At 55.9% G+C, this 23,528-nt stretch overlaps 1 protein-coding gene across 2 annotated transcripts in view; it reads right to left on the bottom strand.

The window, feature by feature from the left end:
* The window catches only part of PLXNA2 (plexin A2), a 149,024-nt gene that overhangs the window by 34,079 nt on the left and 91,417 nt on the right, over positions 1–23,528 (bottom strand). For both annotated transcript variants that reach the window (XM_058855947.1, XM_058855948.1), the window contains exons 6-12: positions 22,481–22,604; positions 21,460–21,613; positions 20,191–20,287; positions 15,377–15,491; positions 6,558–6,758; positions 4,785–4,881; positions 3,394–3,587 (exon numbers count right to left, since the gene is read on the bottom strand). In XM_058855947.1, coding sequence (XP_058711930.1) covers positions 3,394–3,587; positions 4,785–4,881; positions 6,558–6,758; positions 15,377–15,491; positions 20,191–20,287; positions 21,460–21,613; positions 22,481–22,604 — 982 coding nt within the window. The remainder of the gene's footprint in view (positions 1–3,393; positions 3,588–4,784; positions 4,882–6,557; positions 6,759–15,376; positions 15,492–20,190; positions 20,288–21,459; positions 21,614–22,480; positions 22,605–23,528) is intronic.

The following is a 23,528-nucleotide window of genomic DNA, read 5'->3' as shown; positions in this document are numbered from 1 at the left end:
GGACCTGCAAAGGGCAGCTGAGAAAGAGCCAGGCCATAGCCAGGAATTGCACATTTGCTGTTTAGGAATCTGCACCTCTGCTGAAGTTTTTTCAGGTTTTTTACTAAAACAAAGCAGCTTGAAAGTCACTGAGATCTGAGCAGGGTGTGGGAGGCAGAATTATTCTGAGCAGGTCACCTCTGCCCACTGCACGGGACAAATCCCAGTCCAGCGCCGTAACAGTGCTGGGCAGGATGGATCAGGTGTGCAGCACCGTTCATAAACGGGCTGGGCACGGGGATGAGGAGGGTGGCAGCAGCTTGGTCACCCTCACACCCTGTCCTTGGTCAGGGAAGGGCTGCAGATGCTCCAGAGCACTTCTCTTGGTGCTGCTTTTTTACTTGAAACCAAGCTGGGGACCCTCAAGGCTGGAATCCAAGGGATCCCTGATCCTGGAATGCAAGGGATCCCTGAGCCTGGAACCCAAGGATCCCTGAGATTGGGATCCAAGGGATCCCTGAGCCTGGAACCCAAGGATCCCGGAGATTGGGATCCAAGGGATCCCTGAGATTGGGATCCAAGGGATCCCTGAGCCTGGAACCCAAGGATCCCGGAGATTGGGATCCAAGGGATCCCTGAGTCAGGAATCCAAGGATCCCTGAGCCTGGAATCCAAGGGATCCCTGAGGTTGGAATCCAAAGATCCCTGAGCCTGGAATCCAAGGGATCCCTGAGCCTGGAATCCAAGGATACCAGAGATTGGGATCCAAGGGATCCCTGAGGTTGGAATCCAAGGATCCCAGGGATCCAGGAGCTCCAGCCCAGTGGCAGAAGACACGGCTGCAGCAATGAGGGATCAATGCTCTCAGTGTCACGTCTCTCTGCTCCAATCTTCCAGCCTTTCTGACATGAAGCAACATTTTGCCTGCAGGAGAAGCCAGAGAGGAGCCGGGGAGAGCTGGAGCCGGGGCTGGCTGGGAGCTGCTGGGAGCTGGGGGGAAGAAGCCACCAGCCCTGCACAGCAGCCCTTGGCATCTGCTGGGGTGCAGAGAGAGCACCCAATCAATGGCACAGCCCCTGCCTCCTCCCCAGACCCCATCCACCTTCATCTTTGTGCTTTTTCCTCTCCTGCCCTGAGCTCTGGATCCCAGCTGATGAGCCCAGCGGGGAAGCAGCACATGAGCATTGTCATCCCGGCATGAGCCCTCCTTGTCCCTGCCTCAGCTGATGGCACATTCAGAACCTAATTGTTATCTCAGCAGAGCGACTCCATTATTCAGCCTGACACTGCCCCCCCTTCAGCTGTTTGTTGCACTGATGTTATATTAATGAGCCCTGCAAATAAATGAATAGGAGATCAGAGCGCCGCTTGCTCGCCAGAAAACTGATTTTTATTTATTTATTGCTAAGGCCACAGACCGGCTGGAAGTTTTAAGCTGCTGAGGGGACATTGCTGGGGAGGGCTGGGCCTCTCACGCAGTGAAAGCACTGCAAATACCCCACTGCTCATTTACTTTTAGAACTATTAAGACACAATCTCTTCTTATTTATGCATCCCCCGAAGGCACTGGCGCCTGGGAGCCAGGCCCTTGACCCCAGGCTGGTGACAAAGAATGAACCTGGCCAGATGAAGCAGGAGGAGTGGAAACCAGCCCTTATTAAAGGCTTTTTCACTCTGGGTAATTGAGGCTGCAGTGTGAGCTGCAGTATGAGAGCAAACCCTGCTCCCCAGTCCTGTCACTGCTGGCACCCAGGGGATGGGGGACATGCCACCAGTGCCAGGGCCAGGTCAGTGCCAGCAGGGCAGGGTGTCCTCCCAGCTGCACAGCTCTGCAGCACTGGGCATTGCAAAATGGAACCCAAAACCCTGAGAAAACCCCAAAGTTGGGAAAGGACCCAACAGCAACAAAAAACTGTGAAAGTCTCATGGTCTCCTCCACAGCCTCACTCTGAGGGCTGAGACACAGACCTGGGGATGGAGTCAAGAAATCTGTAACAGCAGAGCTCTGCTCTTTTCTCCTTGGACAGAGCCCAAAAGTATTGCTTTCAAGTTGGACAGTGATAAAACACTTGGTGGCAGTGCCCTGCCTGCAGCCAGCTGCCGGAGCCAGCCTGGCACTGCTCACATGCAGTCACTTGGTGGCTGGAGCTCAGTGTTTTTCCCCTTCTCTGCCCAGCTCAAGGAGGGGCAGATAAATAATTCCAAGATTTCTTTGGCTTGACAATTTTCTGCATGGTTCATGGGGAAGCAAATCTCAGTGGAGGCTGTTTTGTTTCTTGTGGCATGACCTTGTGCAGCAGAACAGCACTTGGGCAAGGAAAGTTTGGGTTCTGCCCAGTGGCAGGGCAAGGGGAATATCCAGGGAAAACTTTAAGGATCATTTTATCTCCTGGTAGGACAGCTGAGACTTGGAAAGAAACCGAGCAGGGGAAGGACAGGCTTCCAAGCCTTTTTAATGCTTTCCCATCCCTGCACAACCAGCCCCAGCACCTCCCACCAGCTCTGCTCTGCCCTGTACAAAACACTGCACGAGAGAAACAAACACTGCACGAGAGAAACAGAGAAACACCTGCATGAGAGAAACAGAGAAACACCTGCATGAGAGAAACACCTGCATGAGAGAAACACCTGCATGAGAGAAACACCTGCATGAGAGAAACACCTGCCCAGCAAAGGTGGAACACTGCTGGGCAGAAGGCTTAAGGCAGAAGTACATAAACACCCCTGGTGTTATCGTTCCTGAGGATGGATGGACCCTCCTCAGCAGCATCGTTCTCCTGTCAGCCCCAGCCTGCCCCGAGGCAGCAGCAGCAGCAGCCTCGGTGCTTCCTCCTCTCCATGAAAGGAGGTTGATGCCTCCCTCCCACAGGAGCTGAGCCAGTTTAGTTAAACCCATGTAGGAACAAATTTAATTTAAGAGGAGACTTCCACACTCACTTGGGTTCAGCTGGCAGATTTTGGGTGCTGAGCAGCTCTGGCACTGCTGTAACAGCCAGCTCTGATCCTCCTGTGTTGCACACACCCAGGGAAGGGAGGCTTTTTGGGGATTTAATGAACAGACAAACCCAAACCTTCCTCTGCTCCCACCTGGCGGGAGCGTCACTCCTCATAGCAGCGCTAACAGAGCGAGCGCAGTTCCACCGGTGAAAACGCTCCTGGGACACATTCTGCATCCCTCAGCGGGCTGAACAGAAATATCAGCAACACCAACTCCAGACTAACGAGCTCCCTGTTTAATTAGCGTTCCCGCTGTCACCCTGCGCGGGTGGCAGGGCGGGCGAGCGCCAGCCGCCCGTGGGGCAGCGGCCGCGCACCCGGCCGCGTGCCAGCGCGTTCCCGGGAAGAGCCAGAGCGTTTTGTCCCCGTTTCTCGGGACTGGGAGGGTTTTGGGGCGGAGGGAGGAGCGGGGCTCACCTCGGTGATGCGCGGGTTGGAGCACTTGACGTTGCGGCTGGACCAGTCGAGCCAGGGCCGGGCGCCGGGGGAGCTGCAGTGGGGCCGCAGGGTGCACCGCGCCTCGCCGCTGCACCAGCCGCACTCGAACTTGGGGTCGGCCTTGAGGCACAGCCCGCAGCTCTCGCGCTGCGCCGCACACTTGTACAGGTGCACTGAGGGGAGAGGGAACAGCACGGGATGGGACACGGCCGCGCTCACACGGGGCACAGCCGGGGTCAGGGATCCCCTTGGGGCACAGCTGGGATTGGGGGATCCCTTGGGGTGAAGCTGGGATTGGGGGATCCCCTTGGGGTACAGCTGGGATTGGGGGATCCCTTTGGGGTGCAACTGGGATTGGGGGATCCCCTTGGGGTACAGCTGGGATTGGAGGATCCCTTGGGTAAAACTGGGATTGGGGGATCCCTTGGGTAAAACTGGGATTGAGGGATCCCCTTGGGGCACAGCTGGGATTGGAGGATCCCTTGGGTAAAACTGGGATTGGGGGATCCCTGGGGTAAAACTGGGATTGAGGGATCCCCTCGACACAGCTGGGATTGGGGGATCCCTTAGGGTACAGCTGGGATTGGGGGATCCCTTGGGGTAAAACTGGGATTGGGGGATCCCTTGGGGTAAAACTGCGATTGGGGGATCCCTTGGGGTGTAACTGGGATTGGGGGATCCCTTGGGTAAAACTGGGATTGAGGGATCCCTTTGGGGTAAAACTGGGATTGGGGGGTCCCTTGGGTAAAACTGGGATTGGGGGATCCCTTGGGGTAAAACTGGGATTGGGGGATCCCCTTGGGGTAAAACTGGGATTGGGGGATCCCTTTGGGGTAAAACTGGGATTGGGGGATCCCTTGGGGTAAAACTGGGATTGAGGGATCCCTTTGGGGTAAAACTGGGATTGGGGGATCTCTTGGGGTAAAACTGGGATTGAGGGATTCCCTTGGAGTACAGATGGGATTGGAGGATTTCCTTGTGGTAAAACTGGGATTGAGGGATCCCTTTGGGGTAATACTGGGATTGAGGGATCCCTTGGGGTAAAACTGGGATTGGGGGGATCCTTTGGGGTGTAACTGGGATTGGGGGATCCCTTGGGGTAAAACTGGGATTGAGGGATCCCTTTGGGGTGAAGCTGGGATTGGGGGATCCCCTCAGGACACAGCTGCTCCTGGACTTGCCCACCACAGCCCCCCAAGCCGCAGGTGCCCCTGCACAGGTGGATTCCTAAACCAAGGCTCAGAGAGCAGCACCAACACTGCAGGGAGCTGCTCTCCTCCTCACGCTGCTCCTCAGGGCTCACACCATCCCTGCCCCCCTCTCCAGCCCCCCACCACCCACGAACTGAAGCCAACTCAAGCAGATTTTACCTTTCAGATTCTCCGGGTTGTCAATGACGAAGTTCCCGTTCCAAACCACGGCAAAGTCCACTGCCAAGTTGCTGATGTCCATCCCATCATAGAGGTACTGTGGGGTGAGATCCAGAATGAAATGCTTGGGGAGACAACCCTCACAGACAAAGAGGGTTTTTGGAGAGAAACCATCTTCATTCTCTGCTTAAAAACATCTGCTGGTGCCTGAGACACCACATTTTTACACTTCATCTCCAGGGTTCTGCTTTGAGTCCCTTCTCCTCACCAGCAAGAGATAATTAAATCAGATCTAGTCCTTGTGAGAGGTAACAGATTAATTACTCCACTCACAGTGGTTGCTCTCGTCACTCAGTCTCTGGCTTACCAACACAGCCCCTCCAGTTAACCAGACTGGGACTGCTGCCTTCAGGCTGCTTCTTGCCCAGTTTGTGCTCCCCAGGGGGACTGGGAGCTCCAAAATCCCACTGCAGGTGGAACAGGAAACAGCTGAGCAAAAATAGATGGTGCAGAGCCCCTGCCACTGTTCCAGCCTGCTCTAGGATCCAAGCCTGGCTGGAATTATTCTCCTTCTTATGGACATCCTGGAGCTGTGGCTGAGTGAGGCTGGATGCTCCAGCTGAATTCCCAGTGGATGCTGAAATTCCCATTCCCACACCCAGCACTGGCCAGGCCTCGCTCTGGTGCTCTCTTTAGGTCAGCCAAGAGCTGCTAAAAAGAACTTAAAAAGGTGAGTGAGCATTGCCATCCTCTCTGGGACGAGGGAATGGTGATTAAAGCAGGGCAGGCTGCTCTGCCTGTCCCTGGAGCTGTGCATTTTGAACTCACCTTTGACTGTACTGCTTCACCCTGCCTGTGTTTTATTCAGCTGGTGTGGAACAAGAAGCTGTGAGTCCAGAATGGCCCTCACATCCTCCCCCTACCACTCCCTATCAGCCCAACAGCAATAAAAGTTCTCCTCTAATGCTTATAAATCACTCTGGGTAGGAAAAGTACTATATACTATTAATACATTTATTATCCACCAAGCTGCGAGGCCCAAAGACGGCCAGTGATGTATAAATATCCAGTAAAACTTTTAAAAATTCAAAACTTCATTAACAATTTAAGACCATCTGCACTGAATATTCAAGTGGACCCTGTTCTGCTGCCTAAAACAACCTGGCTGTGCCCTGTTTGCCCAGGGCCCTTTCCAAGCACATGGTGAGCAGAGGAAGGGTCTGGCTTGTCCCTGCTGGTCCCCCAGCTGTGAAGGGACACAGGAGACACAAATTTGGCTTTGGGTCAGGGTGGGGGGGCTGGCATTTGCCATTTGGTGCCCACCAGGGTGACTTTGGGGTGCCCATGGTGAGGCTGAGCCCTGTCCTGGGGAGGGGGATTATCCTGCCCTGCTCCTGGGCAGCATCGCTCGGGTGTTTCCCCTCTCCCTACCGGTGATTCCCCTCTCCCCCAGCAGTTTCCCTTTCCCCCTCCTTCCCTGCTCTATTCATCCAGCCACCGTGACCTGGGATTTGACAGCTCCCCGATAAGGGCTCTGTGATTCTCCTTATCTCCCCGCGTGTGAATTAGCCTGCCTTACCTCCTCCCGAATTCCCTCCTCCTCCTCTTCCTCCTCCTCTTCCTCCTCCTCCTCCCCTTCCCCTGGCTGACCCCTCACCGCCACCCAGGGCATCTCCTCCCCACCTCTGAGCCCCTCAGGGGTGTTCTCCCACCTGGGGTTGGGGATTAGGGATTTTCCACCCTCCCTGCAGCCCGTTCCATCCCCGCTCTCACCGAGCTGTTCTGGCACTGCACGCTGGAGCTGTTGAAGCGCAGGGCGGGCACCCTGTGGATGATGCCCTGGATGCTGAGCACGCACTCGTAGCCCCTCTGGCCCGACTGGGGCTGCGGGAGGTTCCTGGCCTTCAGCGTGATGGGCTTCACCTCTCCCACCGGGATCAGGATCTCCTCGGTGGGGAAGAGCTGGGGGCAGTCCTGGGAGGCAGGGAGAGAAGGGGGGAGGTTATGGGTGGGGTGTGCTGGTGATGCCTCCGGCTTTCAGCTTGGATCTTTTCCGTGTGTTTGGAACCCCGCAGTTCTTTCGTGTGGAACTCCAGACTCCACCTGCAGTGTCAGCTGCTGCTTCCCCATTTTGGGCAGACACAACAATTCCCCTCCAGACCTGGGGATCAAGGACACCTCACTGCCTCAGGCCTGAGAAATGTAAACAAAAGTGATCTGGAGGCAGCAAATTGGGGTAAATTCCCTCATTACCTGAAGCTGTAATTAAGATTAACCCCCAACATCCAAATGGGCCAAACTTTTAAATGTGTGAAAACCCGTGGTCCATTTCTGGGTGCAGCCCCTGGGAGGGGTTTTGTCTGCCCAAAATGTACCTGGGAGCCCTTCAATAAATAGAACTGCTTTTAATTCCCTTCATTCTGTCTGGCCTGAGTTTTTGGGAGCCCAAGGAGGCATCAGTGGAGCTGCAGGAGTGGCAGATCTGGGCTGGTGTCCCAGCACATCTGCAATGCCCATCCCAGCTGCAGGAGAAGTGCAGGACACAGAGCCCCCCGTGCCCCCGTGCCCTGGGGCTGGCACTGATTTCCTCCCTGCAGCTGCTCAAGGAGGAACAGCCTCTCTGGGGATAAATCCAAGGTGTCCTCCCCGCTCTGAGCTTCCCACGGGTTTTATCTGTGGAGCCAGCAGCTCCTGCTGTACCCTGCTGAGGAGCTCAGCCCCTTATCAGCTGCTCCAGCCCTGCTGAGCCCCCTGCTCTGGAAGGGGATGGGCTGTTCCCAGCCACTGGGGCTTCTCCTAATCCCATTTCACCCCTCAGACCCCTCGTGCAGCGCAGTGAGATGGATCAGCCCAGGATGTGCTTCCCTCTCACCACCAGGCACCGTTCTGCTCTGCTTTACCCCAGTAAAATTAGGCCAAGGTGCCTTTAATTTCTGAGGTGACATTAAATTCTGCTCTCTCTGCTCCTGCTCCTCTCCATGCTCCACCACCTCTGCCTTCCTGAACCGCCCACCCAGCTCCTGTGCTGGGGCTGGCAGTGTTTTCCTGGGTGGGATTCGTGCCTCTGCCAGCTGGGTGGGCAAAGCATCCGACCTGAACTGCTCCTTCTATCTCCAAATCACAGAACGGCTTGGGTGGGAAGGGACCTTAAAACTCATCCCTGGAAGTGTCCAAGGCCAGGTTGGATGGGGCTTGGAGCAGTCTGGGATAGTGGAAGGTGTCCCTTGCCCACAGCAGGGGGTGGAATGAGATGGTTTTTAGGATCCCTTCCCATCCAAACCATCTGTGACTCTGTGAGACACCATTGCACAGAAGAGCAGATCTCCAGTTCACCCAAGCACAAACAGAATGTCTAAATGAAACCCTGAGATGGACCACAAAAAAATGACTTATCAGCTCCTGGTAACTGTGTGACATCTCCCCCGTGAGATCTCAACTTCCCAAACGTTATCTCTGCACACCACACTGGGAAATACAATTTTTCTTCAATTTCCACACCAGGAACTGCAAAACACCGAGACAAAGGCTCTGACCATCAGCTGTATTTACATTCTGCTCAGCTCTAATTTGCTTTGATCTAATGGAACAAGGTACCTGAGTACCTGTAAGCACCTGACACTGAATGATTAATCCCAAGCTAAAGCAGGAATTTAGAACAAACACCTTCCCTCTGCCAAATCCCAGACTGGCATCCCTTTGTCCCCCAGCCTGGGGATGAAAGGAAATGCTGCTGATGGCAATGCCAGGACACCCATCACCCGCTGGGATCCAGGGGGAAATGCCCCCTCCCCAAGGCAGGCTCCCCTCCAGGCCATGGGAAGCTGTTTCACAGCGGCTCAAGGAGCTGTAAATGAGAAACAGATGCTGCCCCGGTCCGGAGGAGCCGCTAACTGAAACTGCAGCCTCATAAACCTTTTAGTGGCACTTTTCCGTATATATATTTTATTTTATTTTATTTCTAACAGGGACTTTCACGGATTAACAGCCAGGAGTGATTTCAAACCCCATCAGCTGTGCTGGGGAGGGAAGGGAAGCCCTTTCCTGCACAGGCTGGAAGGGAATGGCATTCCCTGCTTCCCACTGACCCTGGCACCGTGGATCCAGCCCCAGCTCACCACCAGCAAACTCCCTGGGCTCACAGCATTTTCCATCCAGCTCTTCCAAGCTGCCTCTGCCCATTCCTCACTCTCTGAAGCACCACACGCCCGTGGCACCTTCCACTCAACCCCTGCCTGTGGTTGAGGTTTTGCATTTCACCTCAAAGTCACATCCAACACCAGCAGGGGACAAGAGGCTCCGCTCCTGCCCGTGAAATCCCGTGGAAGGAAAAGCAACCTGGAGCCTGAATCCTTCACCCCATTATGACTGAAAACAAAAAAAAAAATCTCCACTTGCATCACCAGTGGGAGAAGTTCAGCGCACAGTCCTGAAAATAATGAATATGTTATGGACCATTATCCTTCCCGGCCAGCTCCGTCCGTGAGGCGACTGCTAAAGAAAGGCTCCTGCCTTCCCAGACATCCCATTCCCAGATCTGCTCTCTGGTGCTGAAAATGCTGCCAGCAAAAATTGTTCTGCCATCATTAGAGACGAGTGGGGCAAAATAAATTTAATTTTTTTGTTGTTGTTGTTGTTCATTCCTTTGGTTCCAGTGGAAGGGAAATGTCACATTGGGATTGTGGGGCGAGCAAGGCAGGCACAGCCTGAGCAGAAAAGAGGCAGCTCCTCGGTGCTGGCTGACAGCTGCAGTGATCACACTAATAAGGGATCCACATTTTGGGATGGAGAGATCCGTAGGAAGATGCCAGACTCTGGAAAACCCAGGATGCTGGTGGGGAGCCTCATTGCTGCAGGCAGGCACTGCTGGATTTCTCAGCTGAGTGAATGGAGCTGCTGGGGCTGGGGAGGGTTGGGGTCAGCTCAGACCCTGCACGTCCTGTGGAGCCCCTGTGAGCCATTTCCAACCTCCATGCTCAGTTTCCAGGGCTTTTCCTTTTCCAGTTTGTTTCTGAAATTACTGCTGCAGTGATGTGCACCCACAACCCTGCACCCCAAATCCCTGAAAAGCCAAGTTCCTGCACCCAAATCCCTGCACAGACATGTCCCTTCACCCCAAATCCCTGAAAACCCAAGTTCCTGCACCCAAAACCCTACACAGACATGTCCCTGCACCCCAAATCCCTGCACAGACATGTCCCTGCACCCCAAATCCCTGAAAACCCAAGTTCCTGCACCCAAAACCCTACACAGACATGTCCCTGCACCCCAAATCCCTGCACAGACATGTCCCTGCACCCAAATCCCTGAAAAGACAAGTTCCTGCACCCAAATCCCTGCACAGACGTGTCCCTGCACCCAAATTCCTGAAAACTCAAGTTTCTGCACCCCCAAATCCCTGAAAACCCAAGTTCCTGCACCCAAAACCCTACACAGACATGTCCCTTCACCCCAAATCTCTGCACAGACATGTCCCTGCACCCCAAATCCCTGAAAACCCAAGTTCCTGCACCCCAATCCCTGCACAGCCACCTCCGTGCACCCTAAATCCTTGCAAACCCATGTTCCTGCACCCCCAAATCCCTGCACCCACAGCCCCCGAGTGGGGTTCTGGCTCTCCCGGGGGTGCTGCTGCAGGAGCACAGCCTGGCAGGGTGGTTTGTCCCTCCACCCGCTCTCCCAGCTGCTCCCTGGCCCAAAAGCCAGTGTTGAGATAAATCATTTTGTTGTGGGTTTATCATCAGCTGGAGCAGCGCCTCTGGGGATGCTGATTCCCTTGACAGGAATTTCCCTCTGAGCTGGGATGGGCTTGGCAGCATCCACGGTCCCTCCCGTCCCCTCTCCTGGGTGCCCCATCCTGCCTTTCCTGCCCAGCAGGAGAGAGAAACACCCAGAAAACCCCGAACAAAGGCGGTGGAACACACAACCTGTTCCATAATCAGTTTACTTTGTTTTTTAATTCATGAGAGGTAAATCCTGCAGCGAGTTAGAAAGGCCATTATCGCCTCCTCTCGCTAAACAAACACGCAGAATCCTCTCATTATCCTCCTTGACTTCCCTGCGCCAGAATAAACACGGATCAGATCTGCTGGAGGAAGACAAGGCTCCGATGCCGGAGTGGCACAGACTCTCGGGGAATATTCTGCCTGTGAAGTATCAGCACACACAATTTACAAAGACATTTTATGCTTCTCCAACACTTTTTAGCCTCAAAGACTCCAAGGTCTATAAATACCTTAAAGACCCGCGTTCTGCAGCTGTCTCTGGAGCAGAACAGAGCACCCATGGTTATTATTTGTGTTTAACCGAGCAGTTTTAGTAGGTCAAACCTCCTTGCTCTTATTTGGAAAAAAAAAAAAAAAATTGCCTACAAATGGCAGGCAATTCTTCTGACTACGGGATTTAGCCCAAATGGCAGAAAATAGACTGGTTTTGTACTTTTCATCTTCAAAAAGCCCCCGCAAACTCTCCCCAAACGTTAACTCGCTACGCGTTATTTTAAAGTTATAAACATAACCCAATCTGGCACGTGAATGTAAACCCCTGGTTCACAGTTGTGTTCCCAATGATATAAATTACAGTCCCTGTCACTCAGGGAAACGCATTATCCTTCATTTATGCCACTGGAAAGGAGAGCAGCCCCCGTTCCTTAGAAACCAGACATGAAAGGAAGGCAGCTGGAGCCCAGCCTGGTAAATTCCATCCCCACACCATCAGCACGTGTTGGAACCTGGGTCCTCTCCATCAATTTGGGATATTTACAGGCGTGGAGAGCATCTTTCCCTGCTGTGAACAACCCTCGGTGTGCCAGAGGTGAGGACAGCAGCAATTCCCCGGGGCAGGGACAGGTCACAGGCAGGAACATTTCCCTCTGCTCCCTGCAGCCCTTCCCCACCTGGCTCCATCCCTCCGAGCACCAAACATCCACGCCACGGATGAAAAAAGCACCTCCACAGCTCGCAGCTGAGGGAATTTTGCTGAAACCGGGATTTTTGTCCCTATTTGAGGCCAAGGCATCTCCCCAAAGTCAGGAGTGGCCCCGCATTGGCTGATTTTGGTGGCCTGAGATGCGGCTCGGAGTCACCTCCCGCACATCTGGGATGGGGATTGTCAGGACAGCCATGAGGATGGGCTGGTGTTGTTTTGTTTCCTTCAAGCAGCACTCAGCAGCCGAGGGCACAGCCTGGGGCAATTTAATTTTGCCATAAAATCAGTGGGAATTGAAAGGAGTGGCAAGGGCACTGAAATCCCCCAGTCTGAAACCCTCTGTCCCCAGAGCAGCGCCCCTCCTGTGGAAATGGCATTATCAGCACACACCCGACATCAAAGAGGGACGGGCTCCCACATTCTGGGCAGCTAAGAGGATTTATTTGGTTCCAGCTCTCCTCTGGGATGGGGTGTAAGGATGTTTATGCATCCACAGTCCTCCTCATTCGGAAGTTTGAGATGTTTAGAGAGAGGCATCACAAAACCTCACACACACGCAAACCAAACCACATCAGACACATTAAAATGGTATCAGTGCCTTGATCTGGAGTTCTGTAAAGTGCTCAGACAATCGGTGCTCCACACCCACGAGAACCTCTTGGAGAAATCCTGATTTAGTGGGAGCAAGGTCTGAGCAGGGACCTTCTGCTGACAGTGAAGGCTCCAACCAGGAAAAGGATGGGAAAATGATTGCTCCTCTAATTATTAACTCCTAATTGTCTGCCTGGAAATGGAGAGCTCAGAGGAGCTCCCCCATCTCAGAAATTCCCATGAGAGGGAGGATGTCAGGAGCAGCCAGCTCTGTCCTGCAGGATCCCTGCGCTGCAAAGGCTGTGAAAGGCTCTGTGTCCATTGCCCAGGGACCCCAAACCATGTCCTTTGCATTTCCACTTTTCCTAAAGCACCCACCCACCTCTGGGGCTTGCTCTGCACTCCAGCTCTGCACCCCAAACCATGTGAAAAAACATTTTCACTTTTCCTAAAGCACCCATCCACCTCTGGGGCTTGCTCTGCACTCCAGCTCTGCACCCCAAACCATGTGAAAAAACATTTTCACTTTTCCTAAAGCACCCACCCACCTCTGGGGCTTGCTGTGCACTCCAGCCCTGCACCCCAAACCATGTGAAAAAACATTTTCACTTTTCCTAAAGCACCCACCCACCTCTGGGGCTTGCTGTGCACTCCAGCTCTGCACCCCAAACCATGTGAAAAAACATTTTCACTTTTCCTAAAGCACCCACCCACCTCTGGGGCTTGCTCTGCACTCCAGCTCTGCACCCCTGAGCTCTGCCCTTGGATCTGAGCAGGGCAGGTGGATGAGAGAAGCTCTCTGGGTGTATTTTCATGGAAGGCAGGGCCAAAGGGCAGAGCTCAGCTCGGTCAGGAGGAGCAGGAGCCTGCGAGGAGCGAGAGCACTGCTCACCAGGAGGGAATTTCTCTCCCCATCTCCTCCTGAAGTGGCTGAGGCTTTGAGCTCCTGTTCCTCCTCCAGACAGACAACTCCTGGGAGCATCAAAGGGAGCTCGTTACACATCCAATCCCTCGGGGACGCCGATTCTGATGGGCCAGGAGTAAAAGGGAATATTCAAGATATTTTTCCCTTAAATTAAATATAAAGATGCGAGCAAGTTTGCAGGCCCGTGTGAACACGTGTGTAAACCTTACGTAAGGAGAGGCACAGGGGACCGAAAGTAGGGCACAGACACGGAGATCACCAGCTCCAAACACCACTGGCTCTGCTGGGGAGGGAGCCAGGCTAAGCACAAACAATTTCCTAATACTTCAGGCCGTGACACAATGAGAACATTGTGATCTGAATTGGTTTAGGAGAGGAAACTCTTCATGAGGCATTTACTTATTTCTGTGTTGGTGAAGAGCCCATAGCAAAGGCATTATCACCACGCTGTGTGTGAAGAGGAAATTCATTGCTCTTAAGTAAGCAAACACATTTCTTTGGGGTGGTTTTGCCTGTGCTCAAAGGTCTGGGGAAGAAATGATGGACAGCAGAGAAATTGTATCGTTATCATCAGCCCTTATCAAAAGCAATCACCAGGAAGGTGTGAGAGATCCCAAAACCTGGTAGGAAACAACCTCTGCAAGATGAAGATGACAGAGGAAGCTCTTTGGAGACACAACAGCCCTGTGATCCCAGCAGGAACTTCCAGGGATACCAACTCCTCCACTCTCTCCCTCTGTGAGATCTCAGGCGAGTCCTGGGTGTTCCCAGGAGGAAAACAGAGATAATGGGATTGTCCTTTAGCAGGCACTTGTCAGACACTTCTGAGATCCAGGGGTTAGAGACCCTGAGAACAGAGAGCAGCCTGGAGGGACAGGGATGCTTTGAGAGTGTGAAGGAAAACCCCTCCATCACTCAAGAGAAGGAGAAGAAAAGGGTTTTGCTTTCTCCTGATAAGGTGAAAGGAAGTTTCTTGACTTTGAACTGGATGGAGGAAGCCTTTGGCTTGTTCCTGGGGTGGATGTTTCTCCTTCCCATCCCGCTCCCATCCCAGGCACGCTGCTCATCCTTGGATTTGCATTTTCCCACCCAGGTCCTCACACATGCAGCTCATAAATCACTCTCCCCTCTACCTCTGAACCTCCTGCAGCATTTTAGCCAGGGAGACACGAGAGTAGAGTTTAGTCCTAGTTCAGCAGCAGCCTGGCAAAACCTTCAGTCACTTCTTTTTGACAGCTCAGTGTTGACACCACCGACTGATCTCTTCTGTTTTCCTCCATCACCATCACTCACTGACAGGGATTTGTCTGGGATTGGGCACACCTTCTTCTCCTTTCCTTCTCTCACATTTGCAGATGTCCTCACTGCTGCCTTTCCCACTTCCCAGGACTCTCAGGATTTCCAGAGCATCTTTTAAACCATTTTTCCCTTAGGACCTGCACTCATTTCAGGCAGAGGCATCGGGCAGGACAAGGAGTGCACAAACCCCAGCCCAAGGGTTCCTGGCAATGCTCAGCCAGGAATTTGTGCTAACAAACCCCTTTCCTCCACGGATCCCTGTGCCCTGGGACACACAGGAGAGCTGGCAGAGCCACTCACGGGCTGTGCCTTTCCAAGTGTTAAAAGCATTTTTGGATTGGAGCCCCACAGCTTTTACGAACTGCTAAGAGAGACGGCTCTGGGTCCAGGGCGCTGGAACCCAAACCAGCTCCCTCTTCCAAAATCCGGGGCTGTGCACTTTGGAAATTCCCTCCTCCATCAGCCCATGGGCAGGTCCTGCTGTAAATCCCAGCCCTGGCAGCACGAGGCACGGAGCAGACCCCGGCAGGCGTGGGACAAAGGCAACGCTGCGTGCCGGGGCTGCGGGCAGAGGGGATGGAAGGTGCTGGAAGAGGCTTTGAGGAGCCTCTGGCACCCCTGGGGGAAAGAACTAATCAATTATTTCAATTAATGAACCCGGGCATTCCCACACAGCCCCGGAGGGGTCGGTTCTGGTGCTCAGGTCAGGAGCAGTGACACCAGCACCTCCCTGTTTGAAGCTGCTTCTGCCCCTTTTGACACCAGAGACACCCCGGGGAAGCCAGCAGAGCTCACAGGAAGGTGGGTTATGCTGGAAAAGCAGGGGATAAAGGGAAGAATCCCAGTGTGGTACCTCGGAGACGTTGATCCGTCCCTCCTGGAAGGAGCAGGTGGTGGGGTCGTGCGTGCAGAGGTTCCGGTACTTGCACCAGTGGCAGCGGAAAGCGCTGTTCACACAGGACAGGCACCTGGGGGGAAAAAGGAGGGGTTAGCACAGGGCTCAGCACCTTGGCAGGGCTGCAGCCATCCCCAGGCCCTGCCAGAAATCCAGGATTCCTGGGAAAATGATTTCTTTGGAGGGGAGGATGGTTTTGATACAGCAAAAACCAAGGAGCAGGTGTGGGGAAACACACAGGCTCGAAGGACAGACTTGGGGCAGCCTCACAATTCATTGCTTAGAAATGCAAGCTGGGATTTATTACACATCATTGGATTGGTGTAAAATAGAGCAGGGCACTGCACAGACACCAGGGTTTGGTTTCTAGAAAAGAAGGCAAGCCTGGCAAAAATGGGATCAGTTGTTCTACGAGTCAGAAATGCTTCAAGTCAACAGCAACACTTCTGCCTGGCCTTGGAGTGCAGAGGGTGCAGCAAGTGCTTTTGATTCATGTTGGGGAAAGCAAAAATAACTGTTTATGAAATGTTTTTGAAAGAACACAGTCCCTTTTCAGCCCCAGGGGACCCAGCTGCCAGCAGAGTGGCTGGGTGGGTTTTGTTCCCCACTCGCTGCTGCCACAGGAGCTGTGACAGCTGCTAATCCTGGCAGTTGCCACCTCCTCCATCTCCGAGGCCACCCCTGCTGCCACGTGGCAGCTCTTGGTGGCACAAGGATCAGCTGTGCCCGTGGATCCAGTGCCATGAATGGCCCGTGGCTCTGGCACTCTGGTGCTGCCTGCAGAGGGAAGAGCCCGGGATGTGCTGGAGAGAGGCCAGGGCAGGCAGACAAATGTCACCAGGGAAGTGACAGCGTGGCCTGAGGCACGAGGCTGGGGAAGAGGAGGAGGAGAGCAGCTCTGCAGGCAGGGGCCAGCTGGGCACAGGGAGCAGTGTGAGCTCCAGAGTGCTGCCACCAGAACGAGCTCCAGTGACTCGGTTGTGTTCTCCTGATCCATCCCCGGTGACCTCAATATCCAGGGGAGCTCATTCTAACCATGCACAGGCCAGTCTGGGGAGAACAGCGAGTTTGTTTAATTGCTCATTTGTCTGACCCATTTCTGTCCCTGTTGGGGTCTGCAGCACCTCACCTCACCTGGCCTGGCCTCCAGAATTCCCAGCAGGGGCTGCTGGGGCTCCCAGTTCCCCTCTGAGGGAGGAGGATCTCCCTGGCCACCCAGGCCAGTGCTTTGGTTTGCTTTAGTTTGGTTTGGCACCTCTCCCTGCTCCGTGGTTTCTGTGGTTTCCTGCTGCTGCTTCCAGCTCTCCCCAGGCCTGGCAGCAGGACAAGGGATCCCAGAGGGATCCAGAGCTCCCAGGCTTGCAGCAGGTCCCCACCTTGGCTCTTCCATCCCCATCCAGCTTTCTCAAGGACCGCTGCCTCCTTTGCTTCTTTCCCCACCCCATCAGGTCCTTACTAAAAGTTCCCTGTCCCACCTGCAGCTCCCTGGGGACACAGAACCCATGGCCCTGAGCTCTGAGCCACCCCAGCCATGGGGTCACAGCATCACAGGAGGGTTCCCAAGGCCCTGGTGTCCCTCTCTCCCCGTGTCACCTGGCAGGGATGTGTCAGATGTCCCAAAGGGCTCCCCTGCTCCCCACACCCCCAGCACTGCAGCAGAGGCTCAGATCAACAGATCCCAGCTGGCTGAGCCCTGGTTCTGCCTCCTTTCTGCCCGCTGTGATTCATCCCTGCCAGGCTGGCTGTGCCCTCCCTGAACCCTGGGAGGAGGAGCCCGGAGTGATGGAAGTGCTGCAGGATTTACCACCCCAGGCACTTGATCTCCAGCAGGGGAAGGCAGATGAAGCCGAGTGACAGCCCAGGAAGGATGTACTGCCCCTCCTGATGCAAACCTCGGCTCCTCTGTGAAAACGGGGTCCCTGGAATGCCATTCCTCATGCAAATTCCAATCCAGGGCAATGCAGAGGAGCCACTGCAAGCGCTGCTGGTGCTGCCCAGCCTGGGCGAGGGACAAGGAGCTGGGGATGCAGCTGTGCCTGAGGGGCAGCAGGACAGGAATCACTGGGATTTGGATACAGATCCCACAGGACTGCAGCATTCCCTGTCACCCCAGTACCACCTCTGCTCTCTGCTGTGGCTCACAACAAAATTTAAATTAAAAATGAATTCCTGCCTAGAAAAAACAGAGGCCAGCCAAGCACACAAACCCACAAACCCACAAACTCTCTTCTGAGTGCAGCAGGAAAGGCCCTGGAGCTTGAGGCTCCAAACCAGCACAGAGAGGCTGGGAGTGACCTCGTGCTGGCACTCGGTGGCTCCAGCACTCGCCCCCTGCCCCAGGAGATCTCCCAGCCCTGCCACCCCTGCAGCTGCTGGCAGCTCCTGCCCACAGTGCTGGAGCTTGCTTGGTTTCCAGAGAGAAATCCATAAATGCTTCAGGTCTGGGAATGTGTTTTGAAGGCTGGCCAGCTGCCTGCTGCCTTCCAGTGCCGGGGGGATGTGATTCCACATCCTCAGCAAAACGGAGCCCCACCACAGAGCCTCCCACATGCCTGAGCTGCAGCCCACCTTCCCTTCCTGCATCCCACCTTCCCCTCCTGCATCCTCACCTTCCCCATCCCCATCCTGCCTTCCCCTCCTGCATCCTCACCTTCTCTTCCTGCATCCCACCTTGTCCATCCCCCTTCCCTTCCCTTCCCTTCCCTTCCCTTCCCTTCCCTTCCCTTCCCTTCCCTTCCCTTCCCTTCCCTTCCCTTCCCTTCCCTTCCCTTCCCTTCCCTTCCCTTCCCTTCCCTTCCCTTCCCTTCCCTTCCCTTCCCTTCCCTTCCCTTCCCTTCCCTTCCCTTCCCTTCCCTTCCCTTCCCTTCCCTTCCCTTCCCTTCCCTTCCCTTCCCTTCCCTTCCCTTCCCGAGTTCTCATTGCGGGTTCGCGCAGCTTGGGGGCACCAGCAGGTTGAGGTTGTTCCCGGCTGGCTCCACCTGGCTCTGCCGAGGCTCTCGGAGTGTGGAGGAGCCCGGCCAGGAGCTGCCCTGGTCCTGACCCGTGTGTGTCCTGACCCTGGCACCGTGTGTGTGCCCTGACCCGGGTACCGTGTGTGCCCTGACCCTGGTACCGTGTGTGTGCCCTGACCCGGGTACCGTGTGTGCCCTGACCCGGGTACCGTGTGTGTCCTGACCCTGGTACCGTGTGTGTCCTGACCCTGGTACCGTGTGTGCCCTGACCCTGGTACCGTGTGTCCCCTGACCCTGGTACCGTGTGTGTGTGTCCTGACCCTGGTACCGTGTGTGCCCTGACCCTGGTACCGTGTGTGTGCCCTGACCCTGGTACCGTGTGTGTGTCCTGACCCTGGTACCGTGTGTGTCCCCTGACCCTGGTACCGTGTGTGTGTCCTGACCCTGGTACCGTGTGTGTCCTGACCCTGGTACCGTGTGTGTCCTGACCCTGGTACCGAGTGTGTCCTGACCCAGGTACCGTGTGTGTCCTGACCTGGGTACCGTGTGTGTCCTGACCCTGGTACCATGTGTGCCCTGACCCTGGTACCGTGTGTGTCCTGACCCTGGTACCGTGTGTGTCCTGACCCTGGTACCGTGTGTGTCCTGACCCTGGCACCGTGTGTCCCCTGACCCTGGTACCGTGTGTGTCCTGACCCTGGTACCGTGTGTGCCCTGACCCTGGTACCGTGTGTCCCCTGACCCTGGTACCGTGTGTGTGTGTCCTGACCCTGGTACCGTGTGTGCCCTGACCCTGGTACCGTGTGTGTCCTGACCCTGGTACCGTGTGTGTCCTGACCCTGGTACCGTGTGTGTCCTGACCCGGGTACCGTGTGTGTCCTGACCCTGGTACCGTGTGTCCCCTGACCCTGGCACCGTGTGTGTGTCCTGACCCTGGTACCGTGTGTGTGTGTCCTGACCCTGGTACCGTGTGTGTCCTGACCCTGGTACCGTGTGTGTCCTGACCCTGGTACCGTGTGTGTCCTGACCCTGGTACCGTGTGTCCCCTGACCCTGGTACCGTGTGTGTGTCCTGACCCTGGTACCGTGTGTGTGTGTCCTGACCCTGGTACCGTGTGTGTCCTGACCCTGGTACCGTGTGTGTCCTGACCCTGGTACCGTGTGTGTCCTGACCCTGGTACCGTGTGTGTCCTGACCCTGGTACCGTGTGTGCCCTGACCCTGGTACCGTGTGTGCCCTGACCCTGGTACCGTGTGTGTGTCCTGACCCTGGTACCGTGTGTGCCCTGACCCGGGTACCGTGTGTCCCCTGACCCAGGTACCGTGTGTGTGTCCTGACCCTGGTACCGTGTGTGTGTCCCCTGACCCTGGTACCGTGTGTGTGTGTCCTGACCCTGGTACCGTGTGTGTCCTGACCCTGGCACCGTGTGTGTGTGTCCTGACCCTGGTACCGTGTGTGTCCTGACCCTGGCACCGTGTGTGTGTGTCCTGACCCTGGTACCCTGTGTCCCCTGACCCTGGTACCGTGTGTGTGTGCCCTGACCCTGGTACCGTGTGTGTCCTGACCCTGGTACCGTGTGTGTCCTGACCCTGGTACCGTGTGTGTGTCCTGACCCTGGTACCGTGTGTGCCCTGACCCTGGTACCGTGTGTGTGTGTCCTGACCCTGGTACCGTGTGTGTCCTGACCTGGGCACAGTGTGTGTGCCCTGACCCCCTGACCCGGGCACCATGTGTGCCAACCCCCCAGATCCAGTCCCAGCGCCCACTCCCCAAACCTGGGTTTGTTTTTGGCTCTGCTTGGGGCAGGGGAAGGAGCACTCACAGCTGGTGGGCGCTGCAGTTGTAGAACTTGAACTCGGTGCTGACGAAGGTCCTGCCTGTCTCCCGGGACTTGAGCTGGAGCAGGACACCAAACCAGTCTGGGGACAGAGCAGATCCCGTCAGAGCTGCACCCTGGGCTGATCTGCTGCCCCCTGCCCACTGCTGAGCCACCAGAGCTCGGGTTTTCACCTCCCATCAGCAGGACCCCCACCCCCAGCCCACCCTGCAGCACCCCGGCGTGCCTGTGCCCAGAAATGCCCCCAGAGCACCAGCCCCGATGGCAAAATGCACCAGAGACATGGGGCAAACTCTGCCTTGGAACGGTTTTGGAACCTCTCCTGTTCACTGATTCGCTCTCAGGTATGAAAAGTGAGACTGAGAGACAGCCAGGAGCAGAATCGTGGGATCATGGAAGGGTTTGGGTTGGAAGGGATCCTCAAAGACCCAGTGCCAGCTCCTGCCATGGGCTGGGACACCATCCACCACCCCAGGTTGCTCCAAACCCCATCCAGCTCCATCCTCCAGCACTTCAGTGACTGGGCTCCACAGCTTCCCTGGGCACATCTCCCAGAATTATCTCCTGGAGCTGGAATTATTTCCTGCTGCTGGAAACGAGCGAGGCACCAGTGGAGCTCCTCCGGAGCCTGAGCTCTGGGTTAATGACCAGCAGATTGTTCTTTTGGGGAGCTCTGGGGAAACCTATCCTGGCCCTGCAGTGTTCCCCAAGGCTCAGGCTCCATCAAATGCCTCAGAATCACAAAGCCATGGCCAGGGAGGCACTGTGGACACCTGGAAGGAAGCCAAGGGGGAAATGAGCTCCAAGCCAGCGGCGCTTCAGTTACAGGAAGAGAAAATGTGACAGTGGTGACATTAATGAGGAGCCAACCCAAGGATCAGAGAAACTGCAGCCACCAACTCGTGAGTGCTGAGCCTGGCCTAGGGGAGATTCCTGCTTCCCAGATTGACCCAGTCTGGCAGGGTGAGAGCTCCTGGCCACCCGTGAGCCACCCTGGAGGGGACAGACAGCTCCTGTCCCACCCTGCTGGGAGCTGGCAGCACAGGGAGCGAGGAAGGACAGGGCAGGCACTCACTGCTGCCAGCCCGTCCTGCCCTGTGTGGGATGCATTTCCTAGGGATGAGGCTCCCTGGGCTCAACAGGCTTTGACAGCAGCAGGAATTTCTCTGGCAGCAGCCCCAAAGGCTCTGCTCTGCTCAGCTGATACTCCCAAAGCCGCCCTGCACTGTCTGGCACCCAGGAGGCATCACTTACCCTGATCCACGGGGATGGCAGGGACATCTTTGGCTGCTGGTGACACACAAACCACCTGGCTGCCCGACACCTGCCCCTCCACCTCGCTCAGGTTCCCGAAGAGGCAGCTGACACCGGCGCTCAGGTCTGGAGCATCGCTCACCCGCAGGCTGAGCTGCAGCAGGGAGGGGGAAAACAGAGCTGTGAGCAGGCAGAGCCACCCAAACCTCCCTCCAATTCCCAGTCCTGGCTGCTTTCCCTGTCAAAACGACCCTCTTAAATCAGCACCTGCCCACAGTTGGTGGCCAGCTGCCCTTTCATGGGGGAGGGAGGAGGAGGAAAAGGGAAGGCGAGGATGTTCTTTGTGGACACAAACCCACCTTGCTGAGCCTTGGGGTGCTGCAGGTCAGGAGTGCTGGCAATGGCAGATTCTGTCCCCTGGTTGCTCTACAGGGGCTCTGCCACCCTCAGTGCCCGTGCCAGGACCCTGGGAGCTGCAGTGACCGTCCCCAAACCCCTGAGCTCCAACCACCTCCCTCCCCCCTGCACCAACAGGGGACACCTGGCCTGGGAGGAGCAGGTCCCCAGTGTCCCCAGCACTGCTGGGGAGTGTCCCCAACACAGCTGGGGAGTGTCCCCACGGCAAAGGAGGCCCTGGAGGCCGAGTCCCCGCTCCCCACACCATTTTGGGGCAGCCCAGGAAGGGGGGCAGCAGGACCAGCTGCCACAGGGGTGTGGGGCAACAACAGCTGGGAAACTTCAGAGAGCCAGGCCCCAGCACAGCTCACAGAGGAGCTTTGGGGGAAACAAAGCCTTTCCTTTCAGCAGCTACAGAAACCAGGGAAATGTGAGCTGAGGCACCAGGAGAAGGGGAATCTGTTTCTGCCACCCCCCTCCACCTTTTCCCCCGTCTCGGGTGACTCCTTGGCTCCCCCGTCCCTCTGCGAGTGTGACTTCATGAGAAAACATTTGTGCCAGAGGGAAGGGGGAAAGGTGGGAGCACAGAGCTTGTCCTGCAGGGCCCTGTCCCTGCCCTGCTCACCGGGAGGCTGTGCTCAGACACGGAGATGCTGCTGGGCTGCACGGCCACGCTCAGGCACTGGCTGATGCTCCCTGCGAAGCGGAACGGCTCCTCTGCCCGCTCACACCGGTCCCTCGGGGAGCACCTGCCACACAGGAGCACTCAGAGCACAGCAAAAACCACACAGGAGCACTCAGAGCACAGCAAAAACCACCCAGAGCACCTCAAACACCACCCAGAGCACTCAGAGCACTGCAAACACCACCCAGAGCACTCAGAGCACCACAAACACCATCCAGAGCACTGCAAACACCATCCAGGAGCACTCAGAGCACAGCAAAAACCACCCAGAGCACCTCAAATACCATCCAGAGCACCTCAAACACCACCCAGAGCACTCAGAGCACCACAAACACCATCCAGAGCACTGCAAACACCATCCAGGAGCACTCAGAGCACCGCAAACACCACCCAGAGCACTGCAAACACCACCCAGAGCACTCAGAGCACCTCAAACACCACTCAGAACACCACAAACACCACCCAGAGCACCCAGAGCACACCCAAAACCCCAGGGAGGTGCTCCACAGCAGGACCCTGCGATGCCCCACACAGGGAGAGGGTGTTGGGCACCAGGTTAGGGCCAAAGGGAGCTGGAGAATATTCTGTGGTCAGTGAGAACACAAAACCTGAGAACACCACGAGCAATTCCTGCACTGGGACACGATGCAGAGCTGCCAGTCCCATGTGCTGGAGGGGCTGGGGGTGTGGGGTGAGCTGTGGACTCAGCATCTCCACGTGAACCAAACCACAGAGCAGTAACAGGCAGGGACAGGACGATGCTTCTGTCCTAATTAAAACCACACAGCTCACTGATCATCTCCTCCCGGAGCTGAGGGTGAGGCACAGCCAGGAATGGGAGCTTGGCTGCTGCTCCTGCCCATTCCCAGCAGCGGGAATGGAGCCTCCGGGCATGCCAGGGTGGCTGGAGCTGCTCCTCACACTCCGTGTGCTCCAGCAGGGCTCCTCATCCCTGTTTGCTGCTGCAGGTGTCCTGGGAGCAGGGAGA

The sequence above is a fragment of the Poecile atricapillus genome, chromosome 23 (assembly GCF_030490865.1).
Source record: "Poecile atricapillus isolate bPoeAtr1 chromosome 23, bPoeAtr1.hap1, whole genome shotgun sequence".
Lineage (NCBI taxonomy): Eukaryota > Metazoa > Chordata > Aves > Passeriformes > Paridae > Poecile > Poecile atricapillus.
Note: the sequence above shows the minus strand (reverse complement) of the source record. Positions and strands in the feature narration are given on the sequence as shown.